Here is a 13,277-nt window from a genome sequence, read left to right on the forward strand (position 1 = left end):
GGCGCTTGCGGTTCTTAATTACTGGCTTATATATATATATATTTATTTTTGCCCTGCAACCCTCCCCGTGACGTCGGTCCGGGGCCTCCGCCTTCCCCGGAAGAGAAAGCTCTTTGCAAAGACCTGGTCCGAAGGGATTCGGGTGGGAAGACGAGCCGCGCCAGAAAAGAAGGAAGGAAAGAAAGAAGGAGGGAAGGAAAGAAAGAAAGAGAGAAAGAAGGGACTCCAGGTCCAAGGAAAGCGGGGCTGGTCCAGCAATTCTCGTTGCTCGAGGGAAGTGAGTATCGCTCGCCAACCGGCTGCCCGGGGAAGGGTGCTCCTTTAGAATTAAATGCAAAAAATAAGTAAAAATGCCTTAAAATGAAATGCAATTAAATGCGCCTTGGAAATCCTATGAAACACGCTTGAGGGGCACCTGAAATTGGTCCCATAGTTTCACAAGACATAATTCCTTTCGGCACAGTTGCTTTTTTTTAATGGAGCAACTGTGTAAATATAGGAGGCACATTATTATTATTATTATTATTATTATTATTATTATTATTATTATGTTGCTTTCCTCACGAAGACGACCCAAAGTAACCTACGAAAACAGTATAAAAGCACTGAAATCAATTATAAGAAACGCAACCAGTAGGATTGCCATACATCCAGAATTTCCAGGATCTCATTAGGTACCGGTGTAAATATAGAAGGTATTAGTATTGTTTTGTTGTTGTTGTTGTTGTTGTTATATTTTGTCCCCATTTGGCTCAGCGCCCCATGCAGGTGAATCGCCTGCAGTGCCCTAATTCCAGCAGAGGTATTTAGGAACTGGCTGGGCATTCATTCCTGATCCGCTGGTAGCATTATAAGGGCAGCACCGCTCCATTGAATTCAACAGGGCTTATCTCCCGAGTAACTGCACTGCAGGGGGTTGGGCTAGATGACCCTCGGGGGTCCCTTTCAGCTCTACAATTCTACGATTCTGTGAATTGTGGCCACAGCCAATTCACTCCACTATATTTCGCTCTTAAGCAACACCCTGGTCTGTGAGAGAATACCGTATTTTGCGCCCCATAGGACGCTCCGACCCATAGGACGCACCTAGTTTTTTGGGGGGGAAATAAAGAAAAAAAAATTTATTTCCCCCCCCAGGTGCGGGGCTGGAAGAACCAGGTCGGGGAACAGTGGGAAGGCACGCTCTGCCTCCCCGCTGTCCCCCGAGCTTGTGGGGCTGGCGATGGGCAGAGCTGTGCTGATCCCAGGACTGCAGGCAGCTCTGCGCGGCCACCGGGAGCGGGGCGGAGCTTCGCGCCCCGCTCCGGATGGCGGCGCAGAGCTGCGCTGGTCCCAGGACTGCAGGCAGCTCTGTGCCACCATCCGGAGTGGGGCGGGACTTAGCGCCCCGCTCCCGGTGGCCGCGTAAAGCTGCGCTGATCCCGGGACTGCAGGCAGCTCTGCGCAACCCTCGGAGCCGGTCTCCCGAGGGTTGTGCAGAGCTTCCTGAAGCCTGGAAAGCGAGAGGGGTCGGTGCGCACCAGGCTTCAGCGAAAGCCTGCATTCGCCCCATAGGACGCACACACATTTCCCCTTCATTTTTGGAGGGGGAAAAATGCGTCCTATAGGGCGAAAAATACGGTAGTAAACACAACTTATTGCTGCTCTGTTCCTCTGCATATTTGTTCAGGGAGTAGATTCCCCTGAATTGAGTGGAACTTATAAGTAGTAAATATGTTTAGGATTGCGTAGTAAACCCGTCATTTTTGGCTGTTAATAGTGGAGCTTTACTGGTCTGGTTTAGTTTGTTTTTAACTGCTAAAACGGTGACAACTCCAGTTTCCTTAAAGTCAGTGCTGGATTTACGTATAAGCTAAACAAGTTATGGCTTAGGGCCCCACTCTCTTGGAGCCCCCCCAAAAATTTAAAGGGGAAAAAACTTGGATACTTCTTCTTAATTGTATTTCAGTTCAACAATTACTTTGATAAAATACATATTTTGTTATGTGCAAATGGCTTTAGATACCTGTTAGGTCCATAAATTACCATATAGCATATATTCAACACAAAAATCAGTGACAGTTTGGTCAAACTCATGCTGGTAGCTTCGAGAACACTGTCCAACCACCTTGTCCTCTGTCGCCCCCTTCTCCTTGTGTCCTCCATCTTTCCCAACATCAGGGTCTTTTCCAGGGAGTCTTCTCTTCTCATGAGGTGGTCAAAGTATTGAAACCTCAGCTTCTGCATCTGTCCTTCCAGTGAGCACTCAGGGCTGATTTCCTCCAGAATGGATAGGTTTGATCTTCTTGCAGTCCATGGGAGCAGGAACTGGCAAGCTACTCCAGTATCCCTGCCAAGAAAACTCCATGGACAAAAACAACAATCTGGACATATAAAGGGCCCCATTACCTTCAGTAGACAGGTGGTGCCGTGGTCTAAACCACTGAGCCTAGGACTTGCCGATCAGAAGGTCGGCGGTTCAAATCCCCGCGACGGGGTGAGCTCCCATTGCTCGGTCGCAGCTCCTGCCAACCTGGCAGTTTGAAAGCACGTTGACATGCAAATAAATGAATAATTACTACTCTGGCGGGAAGGTAAATGGTGTTTCCGTGCGCTGCTCTGGTTCGCCAGAAGCGGTTTAGTCATGCTGGCCACATGGCCTGGAAGCTGTACACCGGCTCCCTCGGCCAGTAAAGCGAGATGAGCGCCGCAACCCCAGAGTCGCCCACGACTGGACTTAACAGTCAGGGGTCCCTTTACCTTTACCTTCAGTAGCTTAGGGCCTCATCAAACCTAAATCCAGCCCTGCTTAAAGTGATTAATGTTGGGGCCTCTACCTTATTCAGAGTCCTGACTGGTGCCTCAGCTGGTTACACCTGAAATGTCTCACCTGAACCATAAGGTATTCGTTTATAAATGTGTGCCCACCTAGGCAGTGCTGGAAGCACAATCTGAGATCATTGTTCTCCTCGCAGGAATGGATGGGTCAAAGTCACCTGCCTGCACCACACAGGTCAGTTTTGTTTGCCAGCGCTGCAGCCAGCCCCTTAAACTAGACACGTCTTTCAAGGTCCTTGATAAAGTCACCATCCAAGAACTGACAGGTAAGAAAAGGAACCGTGAAGAAAGACAGCGGGGAGTACAGGCCACAGATGCCAACCAGGCTGAGCTTTATTTTAAGGCAAGCGTTGCCAAACTAAGGCCCGGGGGCCGGATCTGGCCCAATCACCTTCTCAATCCGGCCCGCGGATGGTCCAGGAATCAGCGTGTTTTTACATGAGTAGAATGTGTGCTTTTATTTAAAATGCATCTCTGGGTTGTGTGTGGGGCTTAGGAATTCGTTCATTCCCCCCCCCTCCAAAATATAGTCTGGCCCCCCACAAGGTCTGAGGGACAGTGGACCGGCCCCCTGCTGAAAAAATTTGCTGACCCCTGTTTTAAGGCATGCTTTCTGTGCCTGAGCTGCAGGCACTGATGTGGAACGCAGCATTTCCCAGTGCTTTATTTCTCTGCAGAAATTTTTCTCTTTCGGACACTACAGTATAAGGCGAGCTTAGTTCAGGCTTACTAAATGCAAATAAAATAAACTTGCTGAATTGAATCACTCGTAGGGCATCAAAAATTTTTTTTGATGCAAACCGATTTTTCAAATACTATTTTGCATAAGATTTCCCCCCGGAATATCCCTATCACTGACTGCAGAACCTGTCACCATTAGTTCTGTCTTGGGAGATTTGGCAGGTGAATGCAGGACTCAGGGCTTGCAACTACTGGATCACTCTTCCAGTTGGCGTCCATCAGGCTTTCTCTTTGTGAATCTTTTGCCAGAAATGGAAGAAGCTTTGGTTTCATTAGGCTTCTGCTGCATAGTATCTAGGTTTATTCCTGCTCATTTTAATTCAGAACATTTTTTTACTCCTGCTGTTGCTAGCTTTGTGCTTTGTTTCTTCTAAAGGTTGTCTGCATTTTGCTGTTGGATTTTATATATTTTTTATACCTGCACTTTTATTTATTATTCCACATGTTATGACTGTTGTTTGCTTCTCTGGGTATTTTTAGTAGAAGAGTGGACTATAAATATATATTATTATCATTGTCAAGAATATGGAAGTAACTGCATGTGTAGTGTAGAGATGGGAAGGCCTGGAAAAAACCCGGAAAAATTGGGGGGGGGTCAGTCCCCCCCTTGTTTTTCCCCCAAAGCTGTTTTTCCCCAGAAAAAATGGGAAAAAACAGTTTGATGTAGTTTGAATATTCCACACACCATTTTTCTTCTTCAATTTTTTCCAGAAAAAAACGGCTTTGGGGGAAAATGGGAGGGGGAACTGTTTTCCCCCCCATTTCCCCCCCCCCATCTCTAGTATAGTGTACTCTTCTGTTGCTTCTAAACCCTTACAGCTTGTTCCCATATACCTGGCGTGGGGAACCTTTGTCCCTCCAGGAGTTACTGAACTACAACTCCCATCAGCCCAAGCAAGTTTGGTCAGTGGCCAGGAATGAGGGGAGTTGTAGTTTAGTAATATCTGGGGGGGGCAGAGGTTCATTACGCCTCACATACACAGGAGCCCCACACATTAGGAAAGGTTTACCCTCGGCAATTATTTCATTTGTCTTCTGCCTAGCTCCTCTACTTACTACTGCACCGGCAAAACTTGGAGACACCCATGAGGAAGAGACTACACTTACAGAGGTAAGGAATTTGGGTCTGACTCCCTTGTAATGAAGCTAAGGCAGCTACGCAGTTTGCCACCAGCTCCTAATAAATTATCTGCCAAGAAGTAAACATCCCTTATCACAGCCCTTAATTTTTTTTATTATTATTGGTTTTCTGGGATTGCTACCGTGGAGGGGCGAGGGAGGTATGGCGGTGGGGGCAGATGTTACAGGCGAAGGGGATCGAGATATGGATATGCTCGTACCCTTTCCAATCTGCGCCCCATCCCGAGGGACGAGGGTAGGGTGAGCAAGGATTACTCACCTCCGTCACTGGTGCTGTGCAATGCCAGGTCTATAGGCAATAAAACCGCCACCCTGCGAGATTTCTTTATCTTGCAGGGGGTCGACCTGGCTTGTGTGACGGAGACCTGGGTGCGCGAAGGGGCAACAGTTACCTTACGAGAGATGGCGCCCCCGGGTTTCTCTGTCCTCCACCAGTCGCGGACTGTGGGCCGGGGGGGAGGGGTGGCATTATTAATCCGGGAAGATTGTCCTTTCAGGGCTCTACCATCGCCATCGATCCCCGGCATCGAATGTGTTGGCCTAGTGTGGGGCTCCGAGGAGAGCTTGGCTGTCTGGCTGGTGTACCGGCCACCTAGCGCACCAGCAGCCACCCTGTCAGGCCTGCTGGAGGCGGTGGCCGGCTGGGCCTTGGAGTTCCCTAACCTATTGGTATTGGGGGACTTCAACATCCATGCCGATGCCACTCCCTCCTCACAGGCTCTGGACCTGGTGTCTTCCATGGCGACACTAGGGCTCTCCCAGTTTGTTTCGGGCCCCACACATCAAGAAGGCCACACGCTGGATTTGATCTTTGGCGTCGGTATAGATGTGATCATGTCTCCTCCGACGAAGGTGCCATGGTCTGATCACTACGCTCTGAAAGCCAGGATTGACTTTCCACCCCCACCCTGCTTAGGTGGCGAGCCAATTTGGGCTCGCCCGCAGAGGCTGATGGACCCCGAGAGATTCCGCCAAGCCTTGCGGGACCTTGCTCCCCCTGGCGACTCATTGACTGAGCTTGTTGAGGGCTGGAATGCCCAGCTCCTGGCAGCCATCGATGAGATCGCACCTAAGCGCCCTCTGCGACCCCGCAGAAACCGGGCTCCCTGGTTTACCGAGGAGCTTCGGAAAATGAAGCGGGACCTCAGACGGCTAGAGCGAGTATGGCGGGGTGCCCGTGACGGAGCCTCAAGAACATCTTATAGGGCTTTTATGAAAACCTACGAGATGGCGGTGAAGGCTGCTAAGAAGTCATACTTCTCGGCCTCCATTGCATCCGCTAGCTCTCGCCCAGCGCAATTATTTAGTATTATTAGGTCTTTAACGTCCCTTGAGGGACAGCCAAATTTAAATAACAAATTGACACACGGCTGTGAGGCATTTGCGAGCTTTTTTGCGGAGAAGGTCTTGTCGCTCCGCCATGACCTCCCTGCCAATTTGGATACAATAAAGGAACTGGAGGCCCCTCGACTGTCCTCGGGTCCAGTATTGGACCACTTCGACCAGATATCCCCAGCCGATGTGGACAGACTCCTCCGAGCTGGAAAGCCCACCACCTGTCCTCTTGACCCGTGCCCGTCATGGCTGATTAGAGCGTGTCCAGACGAGGTGCGGGCCCCCCTGGGGAATATCATCAATTTGTCCCTTGGTACGGGGACATTCCCAGGGGAACTGAAGGAGGCAGTGGTGCGCCCGCTCTTAAAGAAAACATCATTAGATCCTTTAGATCTATCCAATTACCGCCCGGTTTCGAATCTTCCGTTCCTGGGTAAGGTGATTGAGAGAGCGGTTGCTGAACAGCTTGGTGGGTTTCTGGATGAAACATTGGCTCTGGATCCATTCCAGTCTGGCTTCCGCGCTGGTCATGGGACCGAGACGGCTCTGGTCGCCCTAACAGATGACCTTCGTAGACAGCTGGATCGAGGCGGGTCAGGGCTGCTGATTCTTCTAGATCTATCAGCAGCTTTCGACATGGTCGATCACGAACTTTTGGACCACCGCCTTACCGACGTGGGGATCCAGGGCACAGTCCTTCAATGGCTGCGCTCGTTTCTCTCTGGTCGGGGACAGAGGGTGGCGCTTGGGGGGGAACTGTCATCCCGCCACTCCTTGGTGTGTGGAGTGCCTCAGGGTGCGATTCTCTCCCCGATGCTTTTTAACATCTTTATGCGCCCCCTCGCCCAGCTTGTCCGGAGTTTTGGGCTGGGCTGCCATCAGTATGCCGATGACACCCAACTCTATCTGTTGATGGATGGCCATCCTGACTCGGCCCCAGACACACTGACCAGATGTCTGGAAGCTGTGGCTGGATGGTTACGTGGGAGCCGGTTGAAGCTAAATCCTTCGAAGACAGAGGTCCTGTGGCTGGGACGGGGCGATATGGGATTGGGGGGGCAACTCCCATCTCTTGCGGGGGCGCAATTAGTGCCAGCACCGTCCGTTAAGAGTTTGGGTGTAATCTTCGACACCTCCCTTTCCATGGAGGCGCAGATTGCAGCTATAACAAAGGCGGCATTTTTCCATCTCCGCCAAGCTAAGCAGTTGGCTCCTTACCTCTCTCGCCCTGACCTAGCCACTGTGATCCACGCGACGGTCACCTCCAGACTGGATTATTGTAACTCGCTCTACGTGGGGCTGCCCTTGAGACTGACCCAGAAACTCCAGCGGGTGCAGAATGCTGCAGCGAGACTCCTTACGAGGTCTTCGCTGCGAGATCACATTCACCCGGTGCTATACCAGCTGCACTGGCTCCCGGTGGAGTACAGGATCAGGTTTAAGGTGCTGGTTTTAACCTTTAAAGCCCTATATGGCCTAGGACCCTCGTACCTACGGGACCGCCTCTCCTGGTATGCCCCACAGAGAAACCTACGGTCTTCAAATAAAAACATCTTGAAGGTCCCAGGCCACAGAGAAGTTAGGCTGGCCTCAACTAGAGCCAGGGCTTTTTCGGCTGTGGCTCCGATCTGGTGGAACACTCTGTCACAAGAGACCAGGGCCCTGCGGGACTTGACATCCTTCCGCAGGGCCTGCAAGACAGAGCTGTTCCACCAGGCCTTTGGCCAGGGCACAGCCTGACTCCCTCCCTCGGCAATCTTCGCAGAGCTCTGGCCCAATGGTTGCTAGTGGCTTGAATTAATTAATTTTTATAATGAATGATTTTAGAATGTTGTTTATGTTGTACCTTTGTACTGTTTTATTGTTGTTAGCCGCCCTGAGCCCGGCTTCGGCTGGGGAGGGCGGGATATAAATAAAATTTATTATTATTATTATTATTTTCTCATAACAAACATTCAATATCATCATTTAACATCCATTTTCTAGTTTCCCCCTCCCTGTTGACTTCCCCCAGCTTCCATTTCTGGTTTATTACACCAAATGTTACATTCTGCTGTGGATACATAATGTTCTGTTATTACTAATTATATTTCTTGTTCTCTGTAAATAAAGTTTTTTTGTTTGTTTGTTTTTACCAGGCATGGCAAACTTTATTTGACATAACCACAAAAGTCACATTACAATGATTAGTGCACAATTTTTATTAATTTAAAAAGACTACCAGCTTTTAGTACAGTTCCATGCAGTAGCTTGAATACACCCGTGCAGCAACAATGTTATAAAGAATGAAGTTTAGTCAGTTAAAGGTAAAGATTGCAGGGGGGGGGGGCGTTGTGGTTTTTTTTGCAAGATTAAGAATGCAAGATGAACTAGGGAATGTATCAAGTCATCTAAATCAGTTCTCCAGAGCTTTTGCTTTAGTTTAAACAAAACATATGCAACCATACATTGTGGCATTATGTTAGGGGAAATAGGGGGAAACACTATGGAAAACACTTGTTGCAAATTCTGACTGGAACTCTGTAAATAAAGTTGCAAATGTTTATTCATCACACCTGCTTCTTAGCTTGCCTTGTGATGCAGCCACATCATGTAAGTGGGTGGGCTGATAAAACGGTTGATGGGCTGGTGCGATTCATGCAGGCATCTTGCAGCGCTTCTGGCCGTGGCTGGAAGACTGTGCCAGGGGCATATTGACTAGCTTTCTAGTGGGCACTAGATGTGGATGATGTGGATGATGCTCTCTGTTGGGTGTGGACTGACGCTGACTTTCTTTCTCAGGAATTTGTCGAAAACCGCCAGGATGGCGTGTCCCGAAGATTCATCCCCCCAGCCAGGTATTGACTAGGAGTTCTGTTCGCGCCCTGAAAATGCCCTCTTTCAGAGGTTGCAAATGCCCCAACAGTGCAGCAGCCTAGCCTTGTTGGGACTATTGCATTTTCAGACCCTCTGGGGTCCTCATGTGTATATGTATACCGTATTTTTTGCTCTATAAGACTCACTTTTTCCCTCCTAAAAAGTAAGGGGAAATGTGTGTGCGTCTTATGGAGCGAATGCAGGCTGCGCAGCTATCCCAGAAGCCAGAACAGCAAGAGGGATTGCTGCTTTCACTGTGCAGCGATCCCTCTTGCTGTTCTGGCTTCTGAGATTCAGAATATTTGTTTTCTTGTTTTCCTCCTCCAAAAACTAGGTGCGTCTTGTGGTCTGGTGCATCTTAGAGCGAAAAATACGGTATACAGTGGTACCTCGCAAGACGAATGCCTCGCAAGACAAAAAACGCGCAAGACGAAAGAGTTTTCCGTTTTTTTAGTCGTTCCGCAAGACGAATTTCCCTATGGGCTTGCTTCGCAAGATGAAACGTCTTGCGAGTTCTTGCAAGTTCGTTTCCTTTTTCTTAAAGCCGCTAAGCCGTTAATAGCCGCTAAGCCGTTAATAGCCGCTAATAGCCGTTCTTCGTAAGACGAAGAAACCGCAAGACGAAGAGACTCGCGGAACGGATTAATTTCGTCTTGCGAGGCACCACTGTATACACATACAGCTCTGAAGCAGGATAATAATAATAATAATAATAATAATAATAATAATTCTATTTATACCCCGCCCTCCCTGGCCAGAGCCGGGCTCAGGGTGGCTAACACCAGTAAAATTACAATAAAAACATGATGGGGGGGGGGGGACCAATTTAAAATACAGGTTAAAATGCAATTTAAAATGCAGCCTCATTTTAAAAGTAGCCCATAGATCAAAACCATAAGGGGAGGGCAACATAAGGGTCAGACTGAGTCCAAACCAAAGGCCAGGAGGAACATCTGTCTTGCAGGTCCTGTGGAAAGATGTCAAGTCCCGCAGGGCCCTAGGTTCTGTGCCCTGCTTGTAGGCTTTAAAAGCAGGGTTAGAAGCTCAGATATATAAGCTAGGCGCCAAATGGCTCCTTCAACCAAGGTTGCAGTCGCCAAAACAGAATGTCTAGTTGCCATTTTGGGGTAAAGTCTTTATTTTTCAAGTGATGGACTGACTCTGATTGATCCTCAGTTAAGCACCCAGATGACAACCGTGAGCTAGGTTAAGAGCTTTGAGAACTTAAAGAAGAAAAATCACTTGATCCAGGGACAGTGGATCCTATTCTGACCTCTTTTCCTTAATGGTGACTTCTCCTGCTCAGGCTGCACAGAAACGCATTTTGGTTCCAGAAATTCGTTCTGATTGTGCAGATAAAATACAACTGATAGAATTATGCAGGGTGGGGTATTAGTGTGTGAAAACAGTCCAGATTGAATGATCCCCAGATGGTGGAGATGTCAGGCACTATCCTGGTGCTCACACAACTTCACTTGGTCATGAGTGGCCGATAGCCAGGTGCAAAATGTGCCTGGTGAATTTTGAACACTTTTTGAAAGGAAAGTGCTTTTCAGTCCCTATTACCCTCCTGCACTTAAATACAGTGGACCTTTGGGTTACGTTACCTTCGGATAACGTAATCCTTGGGTTGCGAACGTGGCAAACACAGAAGTGAATACTTCTGGGTTTCTCCGCATGCGCAGAAGCGCTCAATCGCACTGTGCACGTGCGCAGAAGGGCGCCTCTGGGTACAAATTTTTCAGGGTGTGCACGGACCCCCGGAATAAATTAAATTCATTTCCAGAGGGCCCACTGTACTGGCCGTCATTTTCAGTTGTATCTCTCTGTATGCTCCAATACTTTTATCAGCCTCAAATTGCCCTGTTATAAGCTGAGATGGAACTCTGGAACTTGAGTTGAGCTTATAAGGTTGGAAGGATTCAAAGAGCAAGTTGGCGTCTGGTTGCTTCCCCCTCTGCTCATACTGTGAGCCAGTTCCATCCTACTATCAACTCCTTCCAAGGATGAAGTTCTGACCATGGCTTTCCACAAGATGAGAGCAAGTACACTGCCAAACTTGCTTACAAAGCATTTACTCCAGGCTTGTGTAAAATGGTCAAGCTGCACACTGATAGAGAAGGAAAACAGTCTCCTTATGAAATAAATAAATTTAAAAATTGTCCAGTAGCACCTTAGAGACCAACTAAGATTGTTCTGGGTATAAGCTTTTGTGTGCATGCAAGAAGTACGCATCTGAAGAAGTGTGCATGTGCATGAAAGCTTATACTTAGAACAATCTTGTTGTTTATTTGTTTACTCGTGTCCGACTCTTCGTGACCCATGGGCCAGAGCACGCCAGGCACTCCTGTCTTCCACTGCCTCCCGCAGTTTGGTCAAACACATGTTTGTAGCTTCGAGAACACTGTCCAACCATCTTGTTCTCTGTCGTCCCCTTCTCCTTGTGCCCTCCATCTTTCCCAACATCAGGGTCTTTTCCAGGGAGTCTTCTCTTCTCATGAGGTGGCCAAAGTATTGGAGCCTCAGCTTCAGGATCTGTCCTTCCAGTGAGCACTCAGGGCTGATTTCCTTAAGGATGGATAAGTTTGCTCCTCTTGCAGTCCATGGGACTCTCAAGAGTCTCCTCCAGCACCAGAATTCAAAAGCATCAATTCTTTGGTGATCAGCCTTCTTTATGGTCCAGCTCTCACTTCCATACATCACTACTGGGAAAACCATGGCTTTAACTATACGGACCTTTGTTGGCAAGGTGATGTCTCTGCTTTTTAAGAACAATCTTAGTTGGTCTCTATGGTGCTACTGGACAGTTTTTTAATTTATTTCGACTGCGTCAGACCAACACGGCTAACTACCTGAATCTAGTCTCCTAATGGACAGATTTGGGGCAGAAATCTGCAGTTCCCTCAAGATGATCCCAAGCAGTGTTAGAAACTGAGATATGAAAGCTAGGAGCAAAATGGCAGCTTAAACCTAGATTATGGGTGCAACGACAGCATGCTTTTTTAATAACAAGAATACAAAGCTGAAAATGAATGAACTGCAGCTAAAATATTACGTTCATTTTTCACATGATCTAGTCCTTCCCTTGCCCACCCCCCTAATATTTTTAAGAGGGTCCCTTCTCCAGTCTTCAGAGAGTAGCTGGAAGTGGGGAGGCAGAAAAACGTCCTCCTTTCCTTCCACTCTGCAGTTTTAATCTGAAATCTTAAGCACAGTACAGTGGTGCCCCGCAAGACGAATGCCTCGCAAGACGGAAAACTCGCTAGACGAAAGAGTTTTCCATTTTGGAGGTGCTTCGCAAAACGAATTTCCTATGGGCTTGCTTCGCAAGACGACAATGTCTTGCGAGTTCCTGCTGGTTTTTTCCCCTTTCCCCCCTTTTTCTAAGCCGCTAAGCCGCTTATCGGATGATCCGATCAGCAGATAAGCCGCTAATAGCGCTAATCCGCTAATCCGTCAATGGGCTTGCTTCGCAAGACGAAAAAAACGCTAGACGAAGAGAATCACAGAACGGATTCTTTTCGTCTTGCGAGGCACCACTGTACTGTGCCCAGAGCTCAGAAAATGCTCGCGCTAATGAAATTTCCTGTCGCAAAATGCGTCCAGAACAATGGGAGTTTCAAACACTGATCCCAAGGCATTCCTGGGGGTTGGGCAGACCCAAAGACTTGCAGTGTTGAGAGGTGGGGGATAAAATATATATTGAACAGTCTTCTCTCTAATAGTTTGAGGCCCCAAACTAAAGATTGTTATGTGCTTAAACGTTGAGCAAACAGTTGCTCAGCATTCGCTCACTCATTGAATACAGAAGCAAGACCTGTTTGTTTAAAAATTACAGAGGAACATGGGCTCAAGGGTGAATTGGAGTAACTAAGCATCTTTTGAGTTTTGAGTAAACATCTGTGGAAATGCACGTCATAGCGAAACCATCCTGTTTCTTCCAGGATGATGTCAACAGAAAGTGCCAACAGCTTCACTCTCATTGGGGAGGCTTCTGATGGTGGCACGATGGAAAACCTCAGCAGAAGACTCAAGGCAAGTTGTCCCTTACCCTTGTGTGTGCTATACATCTTTAGGGAAACCCTGGAGATATTTGGGCACACCGAAGTACATAATTCAGCTACTGCTAATTCAGTTCTCTTTACCAAGCCCAAGCTGCGGTGGATCCTCGTTTGCGAATCTTCCTCCCAAGAGATACTGTGGTACCTCAGTTTACAAACTTAATCCGTTCCGGAAGTCCGTTCTTAAACCGAAACCATTCTTAAACCGAGGCGTGCTTTCCCTAATGAGGCCTCCCGTCACCGGTGCCCTTCTACCGTTCAGATTCCGTTCTTAAACCGAGGTAAAGTTCTCAAACCAAGACACTATTTCCGGTTTTGCAGAGTTTG

At 48.1% G+C, this 13,277-nt stretch overlaps 1 protein-coding gene across 3 annotated transcripts in view; it reads left to right on the forward strand.

Annotated features, from left to right (window-relative positions):
* Positions 1-13,277, forward strand: part of BECN1 (beclin 1) — a 25,860-nt gene continuing 12,583 nt past the window's right edge. The window contains exons 1-5 of one of the 3 annotated variants that reach the window (XR_014212806.1): positions 1-277; positions 2,955-3,083; positions 4,602-4,669; positions 8,815-8,870; positions 12,834-12,924. Coding sequence is in view for 2 of the 3 variants with exons in the window: in XM_082195008.1 (XP_082051134.1) it covers positions 2,957-3,083; positions 4,602-4,669; positions 8,815-8,870; positions 12,834-12,924 (342 nt within the window). In the remaining variant the exon portion in view is untranslated. The remainder of the gene's footprint in view (positions 278-2,954; positions 3,084-4,601; positions 4,670-8,814; positions 8,871-12,833; positions 12,925-13,277) is intronic. The other 2 variants (XM_082195008.1, XM_082195007.1) reach the window with 2 other exon arrangements.

The sequence above is a fragment of the Podarcis vaucheri genome (assembly GCF_965113315.1).
Source record: "Podarcis vaucheri genome assembly, chromosome: 13".
NCBI classification, from domain to species: domain Eukaryota; kingdom Metazoa; phylum Chordata; class Lepidosauria; order Squamata; family Lacertidae; genus Podarcis; species Podarcis vaucheri.